Source organism: Protopterus annectens, chromosome 7.part0, assembly GCF_019279795.1.
Source record: "Protopterus annectens isolate FY-2018-M chromosome 7.part0, PAN1.0, whole genome shotgun sequence".
Classification (NCBI taxonomy): domain Eukaryota; kingdom Metazoa; phylum Chordata; order Ceratodontiformes; family Protopteridae; genus Protopterus; species Protopterus annectens.
The window spans coordinates 211,730,384-211,752,391 of record NC_056739.1 but is presented as its reverse complement, the minus strand read 5'-3'; the positions used below and the strand labels follow the sequence as shown (position 1 = coordinate 211,752,391).

The 22,008-nt window shown below is 39.4% G+C and overlaps 1 protein-coding gene across 1 annotated transcript in view; it reads right to left on the bottom strand.

Annotated features, from left to right (window-relative positions):
- The window catches only part of LOC122806362 (lectin-like), a 104,954-nt gene that overhangs the window by 61,484 nt on the left and 21,462 nt on the right, over positions 1–22,008 (bottom strand). Inside the window, exon 3 of the mRNA XM_044076713.1 lies at positions 655–785. Within this exon, the coding sequence (XP_043932648.1) occupies positions 655–785 (131 nt within the window). The remainder of the gene's footprint in view (positions 1–654; positions 786–22,008) is intronic.

Genomic DNA, 22,008 nt, shown 5'->3' with positions numbered 1-22,008 from the left:
ATAAAGGTGTTATGAATCGTGAATCATGAATCAAAAGTCAGATGGCTAATAAAACTCTGTACATAAAATCCATGCACAGAAAAGATTAATAGGCTCATAGTTAGGTACTATGCTAGCTGCCACTGCAGGCCATTTTAAACCAAGCCAGTTTCCATTTTTGTGCTCAAATTAATCTATTCTATTTGGTTAGAGATGGTCCTTACTCATCCCATAGTTGATATTACCCTTAATGAAAATAATTAGGATCATACCCTAGATAATTTGAGAGGACCCATGCATGGTATAAAGCATTTAGGAGCTGCCTCTGTCCATTAGTAACATGGGGGGCAGCCCTGGGTTATATTTTCTGTTTTGCATCCATATAGCCAAGTTACACTTGAATATGGAATTGAAAGACCCATTTAAGCATCCTATAGTCAAAAACAGTTGTAAATGCAGTATCTTCCATGAAAATATTGAGAAATGTGAAGGCACATACACACAAAAAGAATGACAGGTGAGGTGAAACATGAAAAAATAGAGAGGCAAAGAGGAAACAACCATATAAAAATAATGATAGTAAGAGAGTGATATAGCAGAATATAGCAAAAATAAAAATAATTGAAATACAAAGCCACAAAAATACTAAACAGTAAGTATTATCAAACCACTTACTTCAGCATTGACAAAGGTCATTGGTGTGATCACAAATCGGTAAGTCCATCCTCTATGGATCACTGCAGACCCCATGTCTTGGTCATTTCCAAGAGTCTCAGTCTCATTTAAGAGGGAGTTTGTTTCTAAGTCTGAATAAAAAATATGCAAGTTTTATTTTTCAGGTGTATGTTCATATTTTCACATTTATCAATTTCTATGTAAAACACTAACACAAGTTTTTATAACAAACAGTTGTCCATCAACACTCAGCAAGTCATACTGCAAAAAAATGAATAAATAAATAATATACTTTTGCCTCACCACTTTTGAGTCAGGGGCTCTTTGCTAACCGCTATTTTACCAGTTATTTGTATATTTTTGCCAAGTCTATATGAAGTTTGTCGGGATGCTCAGGTCTTGTCTCACCTTAAAAAATATGCTGATGGTTGTTGGTTGTCCAAGGTGATTATACTGGATTAAGTCATGACAGAAGTGTCTACACTAAATCAGATCACATAGTAAAATTATTAAATTAAAATAGCCTTCATGTTAGCAAGTATATGACTGTGAGAATAATTAGATTCACAGATAAAATCACTTGTACAGAATAATGCAATAAATGATCAAAGATGTCATAAAAAGAGGGGAGGGAGTAATTAAGTTTGGTCTGTACTACAGATGGTGGTCTAAACAGCAATACGTGGGCACTCACAGATGCTGAATATATGTCAAGGAGAGTTAGCATTAGCATTGTAATATTAAAAAAAAAGAATTGACCATTTCATTGTAAGAAGACTGAATGGGAAAAAGTCTTTGAAATGGGTTGATCTAGCTATAAGAATGCAAGAAAATGTGTTATCAGAAACAAAACTGAGTCTGAGAATATGGTTTCCATGTAAACTTGTAGTGGGTACCTGCCAAAGAAATATATCAAGGGGAACAGTCAAGCTTGGCTTTTAATTCTATTTTTGATATTGAACCAGCATGGTACATTAACTATGGAGTTATGTGTGTGTGTGTGTGCATAAATCTATGGGTTAATCTGTTAGTCGGGAAATATTTCCCATTGAAGTAAATAAATATGTGTTTAAGACACATTCAGCACCATTTGACTTCAGTGATCTGGATGAGAAAAGACTTTCACTAAGATGGACAGCTGCTGCTCTCTGCTGTGCACTGGAGTAGATTCATATCCTGATTAAACATGATATGTTAAAAATAGCTGAAATAGTGGTTGAAATATGGTCAGCTCATGCACAGCTTAAGGATAAATTAAAATCTGCAGCAACTTCCATTTTATTACAACAACTTAATGATAAGGTTGAAGATATGGAAATGGAACTTACTGAGTGTGATGAAAATAAAATAGATCGAGATTCCTAGGCATATGTTGAGAACTAGATTTTTCTTAAGGAATAAAAAACATTCATCCAATGATAGTTGAGGAAGTAGACTGGCTGACACAGGTTGCTCTTAAGTAGAGGCCTTCAATTCATCAGCATCATTCATCTTCCTTGTAGAGTTAATCTCACAATGTAAATGTGGTAATGAATAACAAAATGGAAAACTGAGGCATACTTTCTGAAATAATAGACAAAACCTCAATTTTTCTAAATATGAGTGAAGAGAGGTTTTGACTCCGGTGATAGAGGTTGTTACAACCAGAAGCACGGGCATAACAGAATGTATAAAACTCTTTTGTTACTGACTTTTACAAAAAATTGCCTTTATTAATTAATCTTCATTAGAAAAGCAAACCCTCCAATCACTATAAACAGAAAACAATTAAACTCAACATTTAACAGTATTCAAATTTGATATTGATATTTGTGAACATATTTCTCTTCTAACTGATTCAATTTCAGATTTTTCAGCTGTGGCAAATAGTGAAAAAAGTGGCTGTAACTGAAAATATGCTTAATATTTCTGATGTTCTTTTGTCTGAGAAGGAATTGGAGCTTTTGAATTTACTCACATTTGTTCCATCAGTTATACCAAAACATTATATGTGTAAGACTGAATGTTTTAAATTGTCACAAATTACATATTTTGTAACATTTATCTTCTTGTAATAAGTTGCATTTTCTAATTATTATAGTTTTAATGGTTCTAATGGCTCTATTAGTAATGGTTTATTTTATTCTTGTTTAGATGAGGATTTTGAGTCCAGTGCTTATAGTTTGTTGGATTCAGATTGTTTGCAAGTAGTGTTAATGCACTTATTAAGGCTTTTTCTTATGCTAGCAGTAATGAATTGGTTATACCTTTTTTCTAATTTTAGTAAGAAAAATGTTATTTATAATTTAACCAGAGAACAAATGTTATTTTTAAAGGATTTAGAATAAAGATGTAATTAGAAATCAGGTAGATAAGAGTGGGAAAGTTATAGATGTCAATTGGTATTATAAAATATATTTTGAACATATTAGTGATTGAAACACCTAACAATTAGAAACCATGGATAATTATGAAAATGTTTAATGAATTATTACAAAAGGGTGCTAGGTTATTTTTTCTGAAAGCTGTGCAGATAAAAAGTATTCAATGCTAATAGTAAAATAGCTTCTTCTTATTGTTTACCTAAGATACATAAAATATGGGTCTCTAATAGCATGTCGACAGGGCTGTTCTATAAAACGAAATCCCAAAATCTGAAACAGCCACAATAGTGATTTCTTTCCCAGGGAAAAAAATCGATGGGCGAACAGCAAACAAGCCATACCAACAGACAAAATAAAGTGGGGGGGCTTTGCCCCCCACACACCCCCTATTCAAATATACCAAATCCGAGATTGCACTACAGTGCAAGAAATGGCAAATTACCAACAACGGCCCAGTGACTTTTTTCCCCTGGGAAAAAATTGCTATTGTGGCTGTTCAATATTTTGGCATTTCGTTTTATATGTGCCAACATAAGGGCGTTCGATGGACAGCCCTGTCAACATGCTAATATAGACCCTAAAATGCATTCAATCCTCCAGGTATACCTGTTATTGTGGGTCATGGTGCATTTTTGAAAATGTAAGGAAAATAAATAGTACCTATTTAAACATGTAGACAGTTTTCCTTCCAATGTTAGAGGTACTATACATTTTTACAAAAACGTTTTGATTTAACATGGACTAAGGATATGTATTGGCAGACTGTTGATGTAGTCCATGTTTATAATAGTATAAAACATCCTTCTATATTGTACAGCTTATAAACAGAAGTATTGTGTCTAGATCTAGGGTTGTCATTGCCCCCCCCCCCCTTTACTTAGTCTTCATTAGGACAATCATTGAATATAATGCCCCCCTTTGGCATATATCTGTCCAGAGAGATGCAATAGCTGGAATGTCAACAGAGATATGTTACTAAAAGGATACAAGGCCTCATGTCCGACCTGGACTGACTCAAAGCCCTGTCACTATACTTAGTATCCTACAGGCTGCCAAGAGGTGACCTGTGTCTGGCATACAAGGCATCCTCTGACCCATTACTGATGGATTTACCAAACAGCAGCAAGTCAAATAGCATCAGAAATACTCTTGTTTAAAGATCTAATCCTGTCCTGCAACATCAACAGAATGGTTTGGAGGGGGCAGGTATATTTAGCAGAGGATACCATTGTTCTGGAACAGACTCTCCATACACATAAAATAAAGTTCATCCCTGTCCATTTTCAAGGGCAACTGAGAATTGGGGATGGGAAACAGAACATTTACTCCATTTGCTCCCAGTACTACTAATGGACAGGGCAACTCCTAAATGCTTTATCCCATGCATAGGTCCCCTCAAATTTGGTATGTTGCCAGTTATTTTCATTAGGGGTAATACACAGTTATCAATCATGGGATGAGAAAGGCCAATCTATAACCAAATGGGATAGGTTATTTTGAGCACAAAAGGTACAGCGGCTAGGCTTAAATGACTGCCAAGGGAAGCTAGCCTCTTGATTACCTATGAACCTGTTTGGAATTGAGACTATTTTGTATTTTTGTGCTGCCCACAAATCTCAGAGATTGTTTGAGCATTGTTTACATTATACTTAATGTTAAAGGTTGATACCTTTCTTCAACATGTAGTCACAGCTATGGGTGCTTCTTTTGTCCTAGCTTATGCTACTTATTTATCAGATTGATGACAAATAATGAATTAAATTGAATTAATTTTATTCTGAGCAAATGTAATATTTTTGACTTATTGATGATTTGACTTTTATTTGTAAAGGGGATACTCCAAATGCATCGAATTTTCTTGATATCAACATGCTTGGGATTAACCTTACTTATTACACACATTCTAATTTGATCAATTATCCTCATGTTATATTACTATTAAGGGTAAGCCAAATTCTAGTAAATTGTTTCATAAGTTAGGGTTTCCATGGATTATTTATGTTACTAATTTTATTGAAGGTCATTTGATTTATTCCCTTACTAAGAAAGGACTAGAAGATTCTGTTTTGATAGGAAGGATGTGTTGATGGAATCTACACATTTTCCATTTTTCACAAAAGGGGCTATTCTGAGAATGGTGTTATAGGTTATTGGGAAGCTTGCACTACCTCCAGGTTGCATTTATTAGGATGTTCTCATGAAGTAAGGTAAAATTCAGTAAGATCTCTAGTACATGTGCAGAGGTTAAAATAGCAGAGTGACATTGTTGCTCAATGTAATCTGTTTATCAAATGAAATAATTCCTCTGGCCAAAAAAGGTGGAATATTTTGAGAAACAATCTTAATTTTAATAATAGTAATAATAGCTTACTTTTGTATCTTTTTTTTCATTAATTAGTAGAAGTATTGTTAGAATTCTTTGTCATAGTTTTCTTATGCTTAAATTTATTACTCCTTCTGGGCCCATCTCATTTGCTCACTCAGCTGAGTGCAGTGAGATCATATTCTGATTTCAGGCACTCCTACTGTGTACAAAGAGAGCATTTGGGAAGGACAACCAATGTAGCATCTTAATCCTGCTCTGTTCCCTCTGTCAAAAAAAAAAAAAATATATATATATATATATATATATATATATATATATATATATATATATATATATATATATATATATATATATATATTTTTTTTTTTTTTTTAATTCAGCTGCTCTTACTGTAACTGTCTTAGTTGCTCTTCTACATGCTATCTGTTCAGTCGCTCTTACTTTGCACTTATTACTGCTTGTTAGTAGCCTTCTAATTTACTGCCTTCTGTGCTTGTTTTTTAGTCATTTGTTAATTTAATTACATTTATTTGAACTGTATTTGTCGCAGTGTTGCTACACACTCGGGTGTGCTGGCCTGCACTACAATTTGAATTGTATTTTCTGCTGTTTTAGCTGCTTTTCTGTAACAAAAAAAAAATTCTAAGCTTGTTTCCTGCCTTTCCTGTAACTAGTCAAGTCCAGATACAGACTTGCTGTATCCAGGACTGTTGATAAGCATCTAAGCCCCCCAAGCCTTTCTGTGTTGGAGGGAAGCCTTCTAGTTTATCAGTGGGAGTGGTAAGCACTAGGTAGCCTATTTACCATGGGAAGAGTGGGTTTTGGCCCTGAAATTGTAGTTCATTGGCTGTTTGGGCAGTTTTTCCATCTCTTTCTACTTTCTGGTTAAAAGCCCGTTTTGCGTTTGGTCCCTGCCTTTCCTATAACTAGTGTAGTCCAGGTACAGATTTGCTGTATCCAGGACTGTTGGGAAGCTTCTGAGCCCCCCAAGCCCTTCTGTGTTGGAGAGAAGCCTTCTAGCTTATCAGTGGGAGTGGTAAGCACTAGATAACCTATCTACCACAGGAGGAGTGGTTTCTGGCCCAGAAATTATAGTTTATTGGCAGTTTGGGAAGCTTTTCCATCTTTTTCAACTTGCTGGCTTAAAAGCCTATGTTTGTACTTGTTGTCCGCCTTTCCTGTAACTAGTCTAGTCCAGATACAGATTTGCTGTATCCAGGACTCTTTGCAAGCTACTGAGCCCCCCAAGCCTTTCTGTGTTGGAGGGAAGCCTTCTAGCTTATCAGTGGGAGTGGTAAGCATTAGTTAGCCTATCTACCACAAGAGGAGTGGTTCCTGGCCCAGAAATTGTAGCTATTGGCCGTTTGGGCAGTTTTTTTCCATCTCTTTCAACGTTCTGGTTTAAAAACCGCACTTGTGCTTGTTTCCCACCTTTCCTTTAACTAGCCTAGTCCAGATACAGAGTTGCTGTATCCAGGACTGTTGGTAAGCTTCTGAGCCCCCAAACCTTTCTGTGTTGGAAGAAAGCCTTCTAGCTTATCAGTGGGAATGGTAAGCACTAGGTAGCCTGTCTACCATGAGAGAAGAGGTTCTTGGCCCAGAAATTGTAGTTTATTGACCATTGGACAGTTTGTCCGTCTCTTTCAACTTTCTGGTTTAAAAGACCACATCTGCGCTTGTTTCCCATCTTTCCTGTAACTAACCTACTGGGTAGCACTAGAAAGCCTTAAACTGATACAAGCCTTCTAGCTTAGAAGAGAGACTTTGGAGTGATTATCAGTTTTCTGTACTTTTTTGCTGTACTTAACTGTTTTCCGCCTAAACGCAGATTTTCCAGCGTTTATTGTGATTTAAAAGCTTGTTTTTTTCACATATTGTACTTATTTGACTGCCTGCACTTTTAAAAAGTTATTTTTTATTTAAATAATTTGTTTAACTGTTGTAGGCTACACACTAAAGTGTGATAGCCTTTTCTGGTCGTTTGTAGTCGTTTAAAGCTGTTTTAAGTGTATTTTTTACTGTTTTTGCCTTATCTTTTCAAAAAAACCCAAAAGAAATCCTTGTTTCCCAAATTTCTAAGCTAGTATAGTCCAGTTTTCAGGCTAGTGCTGAATTCAGGCCTGTGATACTAGTTTCTGAGTTGCCCATACCTTATTTGGATAGAAGGAAGTTTCTCTGTCCACCTGTGAGAGAGGGGAGCTTTGAGCAACCTATCTGTCACTGGAGGAGTGATTCCAGCCCAGAAGTTAGTAGTTTATTGGCCATTTTGGGCTAATTTCTATCTCTTTCATTTCCCTACTATAAAAACCGCATTTGCACGGTTTCACGCACCGAGCAGTGCCGGTTAGCTACGGTTAAATTATTCCCAGCTCCACTAAGGCTCCTCGTCAGTTTTTTCCTTGAAACTAGTCTAATTCTCAACCTAAGCACTCAAAAAGAATCCTACAGCCCAGCACTTGCTTAGACCTAATAGCAAGCACTAATATACCCTGACACTGATTGCCCAGCAGAGCAAGGCTCTTTATTCACCCCTTACCAACCAAGTGACTATGCAGCTCATCCCACTATTCAGGCATGACCAAAGGGCAACTTCAGGTGCACTCTCCAGTCCAGCTGGTGAATCTGGGTGTCCAGAGGCAATGCTACAACTGCCTCATGTACACAGAAAATCCTCTCTTCCTACCACAAAACACTAACATATGCGAGAGATGCAATTATATAGCCAAACTGGAAGCTAAGCTGTCTCCACCCAAGACTGGATCAGACAGTCAGGAGGAGAAGGTTAACACTTGCACCACACCTCCAGCCGCACACAGACCTACTAAAACAGCACTGGCAAAAAATACACATAAATACACAAAATCATATTCGGAGGCTCAAAATAAAAACCTGCAAAAGCATCAGAGACCTCCAAAGCAGACACCCAAACAACCTGCACTTCCCGTCACAAACCAGACAACACATAAAACACAAAATCAGTGTGCCGCACAATCACAGCCCTTAAGGTGAAATAACATACCTAACACACTAGTAATAGGTGACTCTATAGTCAAGCACACTGACGTCCCACTCACTAGGCTGGACAAGCAGAAGGTTACTGTAAGCTGCCTGTCGGGAGCCAGAATCCACCACATAACACAAGCACTCAGGTAACTCCAGAACAAGTACAAATATGACTCTGTCATTGTTCATGTTGGTGTGAATGACCTGAGACATACCTCCATGGACTACATGAAAAGAGACATGGAAGAGCTCTCTGATCATGCAGCCCAGGCAGGTATGACCCTGACCCTGAGTAGCATCCTGCCCTCAACAAGAATGATACCGCAGTATAATGAAAAAATGATCAATTTAATGAAAAAATGATCAATTTCAACAATTGGCTAAGTTTCTAGTGTTATTCAAAGGGGATCCAGTGTCTGTCAGCCTGGGACGACATGGACGACAAGCCTTGTTGCTTCGCAAGAGATGGCTTGCACCTGTCACCCCTAGGCTTTTGAATACTGGCCAAGGCTCTTGCTGCCCCCATAGCGCCTTTTTTAGGCAAGGCTCAAAAGTCAAACCCACCTCTGTAAACAGCACAATTAACAAAAAACTGAGAGTTATGCTACTAAACACCAGGAGTTTAAATCTCAAAATGCACTCACTCAAAGCACTCCTCAGTATGGAGAATGTTGACATCTGTGCAGTAACTGAAACCTGGTTCAAGGCTCCAAAGAGCACCCCAGTACTACTGGGCTACAACTCATACCACATGTTTCGGCCACAGAAAATGGACCAAAACACAAAAGGATGGGGTGTATCCATATTCATCAAGGATACCTACACCTCCAGGTTAGTCACAGCATGATATCTCTGAGATCATCCATGTGCAACTAACGTCTGGCAAATCTGCAATGCAAATTGTGGCCTGCTACAGATCACCCTCCATGACCCAGGACCACCACTCCACCTTTCTGGAGACACTGGAAAACATGAAGGTCCTACCGAACACCCTGATATTGGGCAATTTCAATTACCCTACCATTCACTGGGAAACTACTCAAGTACAAATTCCCAGGCCCAGCGCTTCCTGGAATTCATTAACTCAAATGCCCTGGATCAACTGGTAAACTCTCCTACCAGAGGTGAAAACATATTGGACCTGGTCATCACCAACATGGGCGACAGGTGTTCCACACAGGAGGTCAACCCGTCACTGGTTAGATCATACCATAAACTAATCACTCTGGATGTCCACACCCCACCACCACCCCCAACTAAGGAAACCAAAGTAAAAAACTTCTCTAAAGCAAACTTCACCTTACTTAAGACAGAGGTGGTAAGTTTCACAACCTCCACACTAAAGGATAACGCTGCCCAAGATGCAGAAACCTTTACAAATGCACTCTATGAGCACCTACAAGGAAACATGGATTGTGCCATCCCTAGCAAAACCAAGACTCACTCATCTAAGAGAAGGAAACCAGTTTGGTGGACCCCTGCAATAAACAGGCTATACAATAGAAGGAGGAAACTAGTTCAGAAAAAAAGCAAATCCCAAGAAGGAAAGACATCCCTGATCAGTATCAATAAGAAACTAAGGTCCCTCATGAAATCATCCAAGGCTAACTTTGATAGAAAAATAGCCAAGGATTCAAAAGATAACCACAAAGCCTTCTTTAGCTATGTTAAGAATCTAAGAGGCAACTCACAGATATGCACTGAACTAGTGCACAATAGCACAAAATATACTGAACCTACTGATATTGCCAACATCCTGGCAGATAGATTCAATGCAAATTTCACCCCGCACTCACCTCCAAAAGGGCCCACAACAATACCGGAAAAGTGTAGTGCCCCAGAAATCACAGACGCACAGGTGAAAACAGCCCTTTCAAAAGCCAAAAACACAGCATCAATGGGACAAGATGGTGTCCCAGGCTGCATCTTGCATGAACTACAAAATGAACTGACCCACCACCTATACATGCTGTTTAACCTCAGCCTCTCCACAGGCTATGTGCTCATAGAATGGTGCACAGCAATGGTTATTCCTCTCCACAAAGGAGGGGCCACAACTGACCCTGGTAACTATCACCCCATAAGCCTGGCTAGCCTGGTCTGCAAGGCTATGGAGTGCATCATCATGGAACTCATTAACAAAGACATTGGAAACCTCCAAACACTTGACCTGACCCAGTTCAGCTTTGTTAAGGACAGATCATGCCTACTAAACCTGGTTGACTTCTTCGAGACAGTCACCAAGGCCATAGATGAGGGAAAGGTGGTTCACACAGCCTACCTTGACCTCGCCAATGCTTTTGACACCATTCCCCACTCAGATGTTACAGAAAAACTCACCAGCCTGAACATAAACCCCTACGTCACCAGATGGGTTGGCAACTGGCTTACAGACAGAACTCACATAGTAAGAGTAGCGGGCTCCAGGTCCCACTCTAAACCAGTCACAAGTGGTGTCCTGCAAGGCTCGGTCCTGGGACTCCTACTGTTTGGTATATACTTCTCAGAAGTACAGGCTAACACAGGAGAACTAGAACAAATTAATTTGAATTCCAGATATGGTGGGACTATTAAGTTGTTTACAAAATAAAGTATTTGTATTCTAAAATGCTATACATTACCTCCTTTTGGTTTTAATCAGCTTTGTAATGTGGCATTTTTTATTGGTATTTTTTTAATTAATGAAATTAATGGTATCATTTCCTTTAGTTTTTGTATAACTATGATTTGGTGTGTTTTTTTATCCCTTTTGGAAAGCTTCTGCATTGGCACCAGGAGAGTAAGCATTTTATTTGTGGATGAGTGAGTTTTTTTTCTTATCACTTGTAGTTAATTATTTAATAAGCAGTAGATTAAGAGTTGTTGGCAGAGAAATCTGACAAACGTACAAGCAGAATATAGCAGTAGAATTTGTTTATATGACATTCATTGAATTAGTCCATTAGCTTACGTATGAGCCCATGGAACTCCTTAGTGTTATAGTTAAGACTACCTAACAGGTGACTGTCCAGCATAATTTCTCTAAATGTAAATCTAGTGGTCAGCCACCACTATACAAATGGGAAAATATTGCTACACCCAGGTACCAAACAGCATCTGGATTTTAGTTTTAATTTCAGGGCATATTTTAATTAATGGGTAATTAGAGAACAAACACAGAGTATTTCAGCTAATTAAAAATATCACATTATCTGAAAATAGCTAAACCTCAAACTCTCAGCGGTGAGTTAAGCATCGGTAGTAAAGCAATTGACAAACTACATTGACTTACAATGTAGAAAGTGAGAATCAGACTTAAATACTCGTATGCAGAACTGTATACAAAATTCTGAAACCAAGTCAAAGCCTAGGGACATAAAAAGACTGTGGAATAATACCCATAAATGCTGAAGTGATTTGCATTGTTCAGGGTCTTGGACCAAAAAAGATGTAGTGATTTAGACTGTTCAGGGTCTTGGATGAATTATGATGTACTCTGCTAATTATCCCTTATCAACTTGAGAGTGCATGTGATTGAGAAAGTTGAGCATTGCCTTTGCTCTGATAACATAAAAGGTAGAGTGTGGAAGCTGTGTGGTTATGAGGAGCAGAGACCAAAGTCTCAGAGAGTGGGGAATAGTAGCTATACTCTTGTATAGGCCAGAGTCAGCTCTGTACCAGATTCCAAAATGTTGCTGCCAAACGATTTATGAAGATTATGGTAAAATGGGGCTCTCTAGGAAATGTTGACTCATGCCCATGAATGTATAACTCATCCTTTACTGCCTTTAGCAGTATTAAATTGCTAAGTATGTCAGCTGTCTTCAAGTGAATAAAGGGCATACTTTTTTGTGGTGAAGGGACTGAAAGCTTTATAGAACAAGGTTGGAGAAACATGCATTTCAGATAATAAAAAACAGGAAGAGTCAAGCTTTACGAAGTGGTTATACCACATGGAGGATTATGAAACTATATAAAAATTGTCTAGTCAGTCTGCTATTCATTTATGGCTAAAATATATTGCATGATCATTTTAGTATATCATTGAAAGTATTTATCAGAGCTGTCCAGGAATTATAGATATTCTAAGACTAATAACAGTTTGAAATTACTTGTACAGAACATAACCTTTTGCGGATGTTTTATAAAATGACTGGTGGAACTAAGTAAGTAATATGCCATATACGGTCATGGAGTTGTACAAATGAGTGATTAGATGATGAAATCTTTGACTGTAGTAGTTGAATGAATATTTTTTTAGGACTGGAGTTATGTGATCCAAGATGCTATGGGATTTAATAATGGGGAAGGTTAACACCTCATCATTTAGTGTAAGACAGAATAATGGAAGGTATCCAGTTAATTAGTTCCTTGATGTAGCAAGTGATACTTAAGGATTTTACTCTCTTTCTATAGCAGCCAGGGATGCATTTGAATATTATACAAGGTAGCAGTTCACACTGGTATGAAGGGACTTTTATTAAGTCAGACTGTACTGATATCAATACACATGTTAAAGGGAATGGGTAATTGCTGGCATTACTTTAACAAATAGAGCAAAGTCCAGTTTGATCACATTAAGTTTCTCTACAGAGACCATGTTTAATGCATGCCAAATCTTATCAAGCATTGTAAATATGCACTCTATGAAGAAATGGTTCTCTGCAAAATACATGCAAGAAATAAAAGCAGATACTTGTTTGAGATATGTTTCCAGATTTGTAATACTTATGCACTTGTCACTTTTATTTGCTTTATAACGTTTATAGTATGCTGTTTATTTACCTACATATGTTGACATTACCTGAGCCACTTTTACCACTTGATTTCATCTTGAAATCAGTTTCATTTGTAAATGTTTTCTGTACACTGTGCATATATCACCATGATTCAATAGGTCTGTGTCATAAAAATAAATAAATAAACATGGCAGACACTCTTCCATGAAACTTGTCTAGTGCTGCAGCAGAAGAATCCAGTAAATACAAGGGATGCAGCAGTACTTTAAAGGTTATAAGAGATGTGCATCACATGAACACAGGACCACATTCTGACTCTTCCAAAGTACATGACATGGCAGCAGTGATAACCAAGTTCACCTAGAAGCTTTAAGCATAAGTCACTTTGTAAACAAAATAAATAAGGTTACCATTGCACAGAGTAACTGTGAAGTTTTAGTTACCAGCCAGAAGAGACAAAGCAATTCTATCAATGTAGCAAGTAATCCTAAACAAGAGAGTAAGATGTCTTTCCTTATTGCTGTTGCAGAAATCCTTACTAAAGGGATATCCTATCAAGGATAGCCGAACATTGGGCCAGTATACCAAAGTCGTAGTCCCTTCCAGGCACTGTTCACCATGTATGTCCTAAGTATAAAATTGATGCACAAGCACCTATTCTGTACAACAACTTTGCCACCAGTCTGAACACTACTTTTTGAATCTGGTCTGTCAAGTCATTTGTCTCATTGTTACAGCTACTGAGCATCTGGCAGATAAGTACCCCATTGGGGGCATTTCCTCCTTTCTTTTTGTCAGGATTGCCCTTTTACATGTCACCCAGAAAGGGTAAATGTGAGTGTGGGAGGCACATTTCCCATTAATACAGACATGACAAGTGCCTTTTTGCCCAGGTGTTGACCATGATCATACTCAGTGTGCTGTTTATCAGGCTTTTGTACCCAAGACCCTTCCCAGCCATTTGTCCTCCTATTCTGTTTATCTTGAGAATCAACATCTGAAGTTACTTGCCAAAAGGAACATGTCTTCTGAATACACCAGCCCGGATATTCAACCACCTCTTAAGAAGTCAAAAAGGGTACATTGAGAGACTTATGCTGTCCAGCTTCTGCTGGGTGTCTCCATCATCGAGTCAGATGAAGAACTTGCGGACTATCCCATTCCAAGTCTAGCTCCATCTGTCATACCTCAGCTGGAGTCCGACACAGGATTATCTTCTTGCACATCTGCTAAAGCTGAGTATATGTCTGCTATGGGTGAGAAGGGGGAGCTGCAGCTGATTATATTGGAAGGGACTAGAGGGATTCCCAGATATTTGTTAGAGAAGAGATTTATTGTTCTCTGATTGAAGTCAGGCAGAGCTCATACCACCTAAGCTTGTTAGGGCTGAGGTTCCACTGAAGAAAAAGCAGAAGTCCAGTCTCATAGCTTCTGTGGCCAAAGATCTCCATAAAGAGTGGCAGGATTTCACTCAGGGTATTAAGCCCCCCTCCCCCAAGATTATCTGTGCCTTCTGCTGTTCTTTTTTCTCCCCCCCCCCCTAAAAGGCTTCAGGAGTCTAACTGTTCTGATATGGATGTGAAATTGGATTCTGGGGAAGCATCCCCTAGCACATTCTTCTCAGATCCATTCACTTCTTGCTCTAGGGTCAGATGATGAGGGTACTCTTTCTCTAGAGTCCCGCTTAAGGAGCTTTGGTTTGTTGATAACATTGTAAACATGATGGAATACTTTCCCACATTTCAGAAGCTCAAAAAATGTATTATGCCCTTTTACAAATAGATTCCCCCATGCATTCTGCAGTCCCTCTTGTGTTAGAAACCTTTCTGAACACATTTGCTGCTGCTTCCTAGGTTTCTGAGACACAACCTCCTGCACCTAAGAAATCTAAGGTGCCTGAGGCTGAAAAGTTCTTAAATAGCAGCAGCAGCACAGACTGCACTTGTTTCCCAGTAGGAGGACAGTTGTATAAACCAAGCGCTTAGGGTATCTACTGTAGTGTACATTATCCTCATGATAGGATAACACAGATCACAAACTGAGCACTATGGCAGGGCTACCTACCCAATGGTGTAAAATATGGCTCTAAATGACGCAGTCGTGTTGACTAATGTTGTCTAATGAGCATGGGTATTTGCCAGTGAAAAGTGGGTTGAGGACCCAGCCTACCCCAATTTATGCTAGGGACCCATGCTAATGGTGGGAGGGGTGTATTTGCCCCTAATGGCAAGTGTGTGTCCACCAAAAAGCCCAGAAGCCCTGGATCAATAAGCTACTGGCTGGCCAGTGTCCATTTGCCCAACTTGAGTTACCTGGGATAGCTCATTTGAGCAAAAGCTTGTCATAAAACCAATCAACCTGCTAAACATGAACTAAGAATTGCTACACTCAGTGTAGGTTCACTGACAGGATGCAGCTTGGAAGTGGATGACATGATGGTAAGGAAGGGGCTGGACATCCAATGTATCCAAGAGACAAGATGCAGCAAAGCCACTTGGCTTGGGATCCAGGGTCTACTAGTGAGGAGGAGGAGGACAGGCTAAAATCATGTGAGAATCGTGGTGAGGGAGAGGCTTCAGAAGACAGTGAGGGGTGTCATAAGAATTAATGACAGACTCATGGTAGCCCCACAGCAAGGTAGTGATAGTGAGGAAAAGAGTGCATTCAGACAGAAGTTGCAGAACCTACTAAGTAAAGCAGGACAACATGAATTGGTGCTTATAATGGGTGACCTGAATGCACGTATCCGGACAGACAGAACAGAATATGAGGCCTTCCTGAGTCCACATGGGTACGGCAATGGGAATAAAGAAGGACAGTCCATTCTAGACTTCTGTCTGGAAAATGGCTTGATAGTAACCAAACCATGGCTTCGAAAGAGAATGTGTCACAAGATGATATACAAGAGTGGCCAACATGCAATTCAGGTAGACTTCATCCTAGTAAGGAAAGGGTACTGGGGAAGAATCAGTGATTGCAAAGAGTGAAAGAGTCAGCCTACAGCATAAACCTCTAGTTGCCACAATCAGCTGCAAGCAGTGGTCAAAGAAGGTATTAAGGACAACAGTGACCAGGCTGAAGACCTGAAGGTTAACTGGATTACTCAGGGCTGTAGCACCTCATGAAAAAGAGGAAATAGGTAGAATTGAAGAAGAATGGCAGTGCCTCAAAACAGCATGTGTGAAGACTACAGAACAGATAATGTGGCTGAGCCAGGTATGGAAATAAGGGACATAAGGAAAACTGGTGGTGGAATGCAGAAGTCCAGGAAGTCGTCAAAAGAAAGAAGGAGTGCAGGAAGAAGTGGGAAATATAAAAGATGGACCAGGCTAGGAATAAACACTGGTTGGCTAACAAAGAGGCTAAGAGAGCATTTGAAATAGCAAAGGATAAGGCATCAGAAGCACTTTACCAGCTTCTGGAAAGTAAGTCAGTAGGTGGCACAAAGAAACTGCATCAGATTGCAATGCAAAGACAGAAAGATAAAGAAGATAGTCAGACACCCTTCATAAGAGATCAGTAATAATGTGCTCACCAGTCCGCAGGACATCAAAGGCAGATGGAAGGTGTACTTCCAGCAACTACTGAATGAAGTAGGAGCCCACCACTGATGAAATAACAGCACTAAGAATAATGAAGTCAGGGAAGGTAGCATCTCAGATGAGGCCACAGTAGATATGATATAGATAGAGATGAAATGGCTCTGTGAAGGTACTGATAGCAGTGCGGAGAGAAAGTTGTATCCCAAATGACTGGAGAATAAGCATACTACTGCCAGTGTTCAAGAACGAAGGGGACATTCACAAATGTGGCCAGTACAGTGGTATCAAACTCTTGTCACATTGCATGAAAGTTCTGGAGAGGATGAATGATAAACAAATACACAGAGAAGTAGAAAATACGCTAGGGGATGAGCAGTTCAGATTCCGATCAGGATGCAGCACATCTGATCTGATGTTTGTAGTGAGACAGATAGTTGATAAGAAGCTAGAGATGAGGAAACAATCCAACGTAAGCATTCCCAGACATGGAGGAAACATACGACAAGGTCTGAAGAACGCTGATTTGGGCAGTCCTGCAGTGGTTCAAAGTCCTAGAAACATTGTTAGAATTAGTGCAAGCAATGTACAAGGACCCAATGATTCAAATACTAACAGTGTTTGGTCTGACAGAAAGTTCCCAGTGGGAGTCAGTGTGCAGCAGAGTTCATCTGTAAGCCCACTGCTGTTCGTACTGGTGATGAACTACATTAGTAAAAAGCTCAGAGGTGACAGATCAGCAAAGTTGCTGTATGCAGACAATATGGCATTACAGCCAGACTCTGAGCAAGAATGTCAGCAAAGAATAGGAGAATGTAATGCAAACCTAGATGGCACACGGGATGAACCTGAGCACATATAAAACAGTTGTAATGGCAGCAAAAGATAGAGTTCAGTAGAAGGTGAGAATTGAGATAGCAGCTTCACGTATCTCAGAGGGGTGATTGAGGAGAAAGGAAGTCTGAATGAGAAAATCAAAGCTAGAATCAGAGGGGTTGCAACCAAATGTTACAGTGCATCAGGTGTAGTATATGATGGAATAATACCAAAGAAGTTGAAAAGTAAGGTGTACAGAACAGTGGTGTGACCAGTACTACTGTATGGTACAGAAACCTGGGCAGTAAAGGCAGAGCAGTTGAGGAAGCTAAAGGTGATGGAGATGAAATGCCTGACATGGGTGTTAAGATGCACATTGTGAGGCAGATGAAGAAACGAGGACATAAGAGAAGAAGCCAGTAAAGATCCAATTGTAGGAAAGGTCTAAAAGAACAGATTATAATGGTTTGGGCACATGTGCAGAAAAGCAGAAGACAATCTGGTGAAGAAATTTGGACAAGATAGGTAGAGTGCAAGAGGAAATGAGGGGTCCAGCAAAGTGGTGAATGGATCGTGTGAGAGAAGACCTGCGACAGACAGGCATGAGTGTCGAAGAAGGCAGGAGAGTGGCACTGAATACAGAGAGAGAGATGGCAACAGTTGACACTGCACACCAACCCCATGTAGAAAATGGGAGAAAGTGGAGGTTAATGATGATGAGTACCTCCTCTGACTGTGCAGATATTTCTCTTTTTGATGATAAACCTTTCAAATTAATGTCTTCTTCTAAACTTCTCCATTCTGATAAAGACAATAGGGCCATAGATAGGTATGGGAAAAAAGTTTATACCTTGGCCACCTTGGTCTAAAGAGCCATATAATCATGTATGTACTGTCTCTTCTGTCTAAACTTGGTGGTGTTTTGACTGACATGCTTGATTCTGATGCTAAGACTTCTACTATTTCTTTCAGTTCTGCTTCTCAGGTGGCTTTCATTCTATCAAATACAGTTCTGATGCTGCTGATGCATCTTTTAAGGCTGTAGCTTCAGTTTCTATTTTATGCAGATATACTTGGCTTAGGTTACAATCTCTTCCTGATGAAATCAAAGCCAAGTTGTTGGTTTCTTCCTTGGATTCCCCGAATGTTTGGTTCTACAGCTGCAGAGGTTTTAAAGACTTTACATGGTAAAGGGATGGTTATTCAGGACCTCAAACCAAATTTTCTTTCCCCTGTCCCCAGGTTTCAAAGGAATTATCCTTCAAAGTCTTCTTTTGTGCATAAACAATAGAAACCTCCCTTAAGGGGAAAGAAATCTTCCAAAAGTATGTTTTCAAACAAACCCACTCAGGATTTTAGGTGTTAAAATCCCTCTTTTCCTGACAAATCTGATTCTATTTGATTTTTATCCTTCCCTTCCTCTTAGCCAGATTCCACTTTCCCTCCAGTTAACTCTTTCCTTACCTCATCTGGCAGCGGATCACCAGAGATGCCCTTTTTTTCCATAATACAAAAATGCCTGAATGACTACCGACTGGTTGTATTGAATCCTATAGCAATGAAATGCTTTGAGATCATCATTGTGAGTCATATTCACTCAGCTATACCTGATACAATGGATCCCCTGCAGTCTGCATACAGACTGAATAGGTCAACAGAGGATGCAGTCAGTACAACATTGCATACAGTTCTTACTCATTTGGAGAATAAGACTGTTAGGCTCAATTGCTGTTTTTTGATTATAGTTCAGCCTTCAAAATGGTGATACCAACAAAGCTCATTAATAAGCTGTCCATACTGGGTGTGCCACCGATTCTTTGCAGTTGGATCTTGGATTTTTTAACAGACAGATTACAGTCAGTCAGGTTGGGAAATAACATCTCTAAAACAATAATAGTAAATACAGAAATGTCACAAGGCTGTGTGCTGAGTCTACTGCTGTACACCCTCTTCACTCATGATTGTGTTGCTTTTCAACATGACACCAGTATTGTCAAATCTGCGGATGATACAACAGTTATTGGTCTGATCTCCAAGGGTGATGAGTCAGCATTTAGGAGGGAAGTAGTGAACCTTTTGAAGTGGTGTTGGAACAGTACTCTCTCTTAATACCAGCAAAATGAAAGAGATGATCATTGATACATGAAGGAAGAGAGGGCAGCACTTATAATTATATATTGGTGATTCTGAGGTGGGAAGAGTGGCTACATTCAAATTCTGATATTGGTATTTATATTATTGTCTATTTGTTGTCTTATATTACTTTTTCTTGTTAACTGTTGTTGTTTTTATATGCTGCTAAAGGATTTGCAGAAAATTTCATTGTACTTTGTGATATTCTCTTTAGTACATATGACAATAAAGATGAATTGAATTGAAAAGTTATTTCATGGTTTGGAAATCCCTTCCAAACTTTTCAGGGACTCATCAACCTCCGCTTTTCCAGCGTCCTCATTATTCCTTTCATTCTTCAGGACATTTTGATTCAGGGAACTATTTGGCCTGTACCTCTATCCCAGAGAGGCAGAGAGTTTCATTCCAGGATCTTTCTGATTCCCAGGAGGAGGTTTCTTGGGAAGTCAATTCTGGATCTCTCTTTTCTCAACACTTTTCTGAGGGTCCCATATTTTAAAATGCTCTCTCTTCAGTCCTTGTTCCTCTTGGTACTTCCTTAGGCCTATCTGGTCTTGTTGGGCCTGAAGTATGCTTATCTTCACATTCCTATTCACCCTTCTGTTCAGGAAATATTTATGGTTCTCTGTTTCTTCCTTGCATTATCCATTCTCTCTTCTTTGCCTTTTGGCCTTTCTACAGCTTCAAGAGTATTTACCAAATGTCTAGATGAAGTCATAGCTTACTGCAGAGTCCATGGTATCCAGATTATCTCTATCTGGTTGACCTTCTGATTCAAGCTCTTTACCAGCAGCTGCTTCTTCAGAATCTCAGCTTTACCATGCTGCTACTTCAAAGTGTGGTGTTCACCCTCAAATCTCAAACAATCTCTTTGGACTCCTTCTCAGGATAAAGTTTTCCTTGGATGCGTGATTCAGACCTTGCCTTTGATGGCTTTTCTTCCTTCTCACAAAGTCACATTTTTGGCAGCTTTCTTCCTATTCCTTTACAAGTGGTGAATGCCAGAGATTAGGTGTGGGATCTGGGGTACATGGTGTCCAACATTCCTATGGTTCCTTTCACCAGACAATATATGAGGAAGCTCCAGTGCATCTAAAGACAATCTGTTCTCAAAATATCATTCTCTGGATTTTTCCATTCATCTCTTACCTTGTCTCAGAAATGAATTTTCTGTGGTAGATTCATCAGGTTTCTCTATATCCAGGCCTACCTTATCAAGCTCTTTCTGCCACACAAGAACTGTATACAGATGCTTCAGATCTAGGGTGGATGCTTATTCCAACAATATTAAGTTCAAGGAGTGTGGTTCCCCAAAAGTGAAAGGACCACACCAACATCAAACAGATGAGGGCTCTGCTTTGGGTTCATCAAGCTCTGTTTTTTTCTAGGTTTTGGTTCCTCTCCAGGTTTACAAACATACTACTGTCACTTGGCACATAATCAAACAAGGGGGCCCAAAATTATATTTTCTTTGCAGACTGGCTCTTCTTAGGAATTTGTTGCCTGCCATAATCGTATCCTTCAGGAAGTCTACATTCATTCAGAGCACAATCTTGTGGCAGATAAACTGATCAGGTCCAGGGCAGATCATCATGAATGGAAGCTTCACAAAGAGGTCTTCCTAGATTTTATCTGTCAGTGGAGTACTCCTCAAGCAAATGTGTACATGCCCTCTAAAGAGGCAGTTTCCTAAGTTCTGTTCCAGGTTGCCATGTCCCCTGGCTTGGAAAGTAGACATCATGTCTTTTTCTTGGAAAGGGATGTTTTTGTATCCTTATCCCTTCTTCCATTGTTGCCCAAGGTCTTGCCCAAGATCATGTGGGACAGACCCAAAATCTTGCTGGTGACTCCATTTTGGACCAGATGAAACTGGCTCCCTATCTGTTTCATCTGGCTAGAGACAATCATTAAAATTTATCTCACAGGATGGATCTCCTCATCCAGGACAAGGGCTCACTTTCATTCACCTTAAGTTTGACTCTGGGTGATTGAGTTTTTGATTGCTTTACAACACCAGTTTTCTGAGGATGTGCTTTCTGTTTTGCAGGCATCCAGAAATATGATACTACAAAATCCTATGTTGCTAAATGGAAAAGATTTTCTCACTGGTGTCAGAGGTATGAACAGGATGCTCCTTTAGTGGAGATCCCTACTGTTCTTTCTTATCTGTGTCAGTTGCTGAATGCTGAAGTGGCACATTCATCTGTTAAAACTCATTTGTCAGGCATTTCTGCTTGTCTGCCCATGGATTCACCACTTTCCTCTAGATTTGAAGTTAAATAATTTTTAAAAGGTGTCCTTCATGATAGCCCCCCACCCACCCAAGAAAATCAATTCCACCTTTTGAGACCTTAATTTTCTTCTGGAAAAATTGACTCCATCTCCTTTTGAACCTGCAGCTTCTCTTACTTTTCAGTTCTGTACTTGGAAGACTGTTTTGATGGTAGCTTATTCTT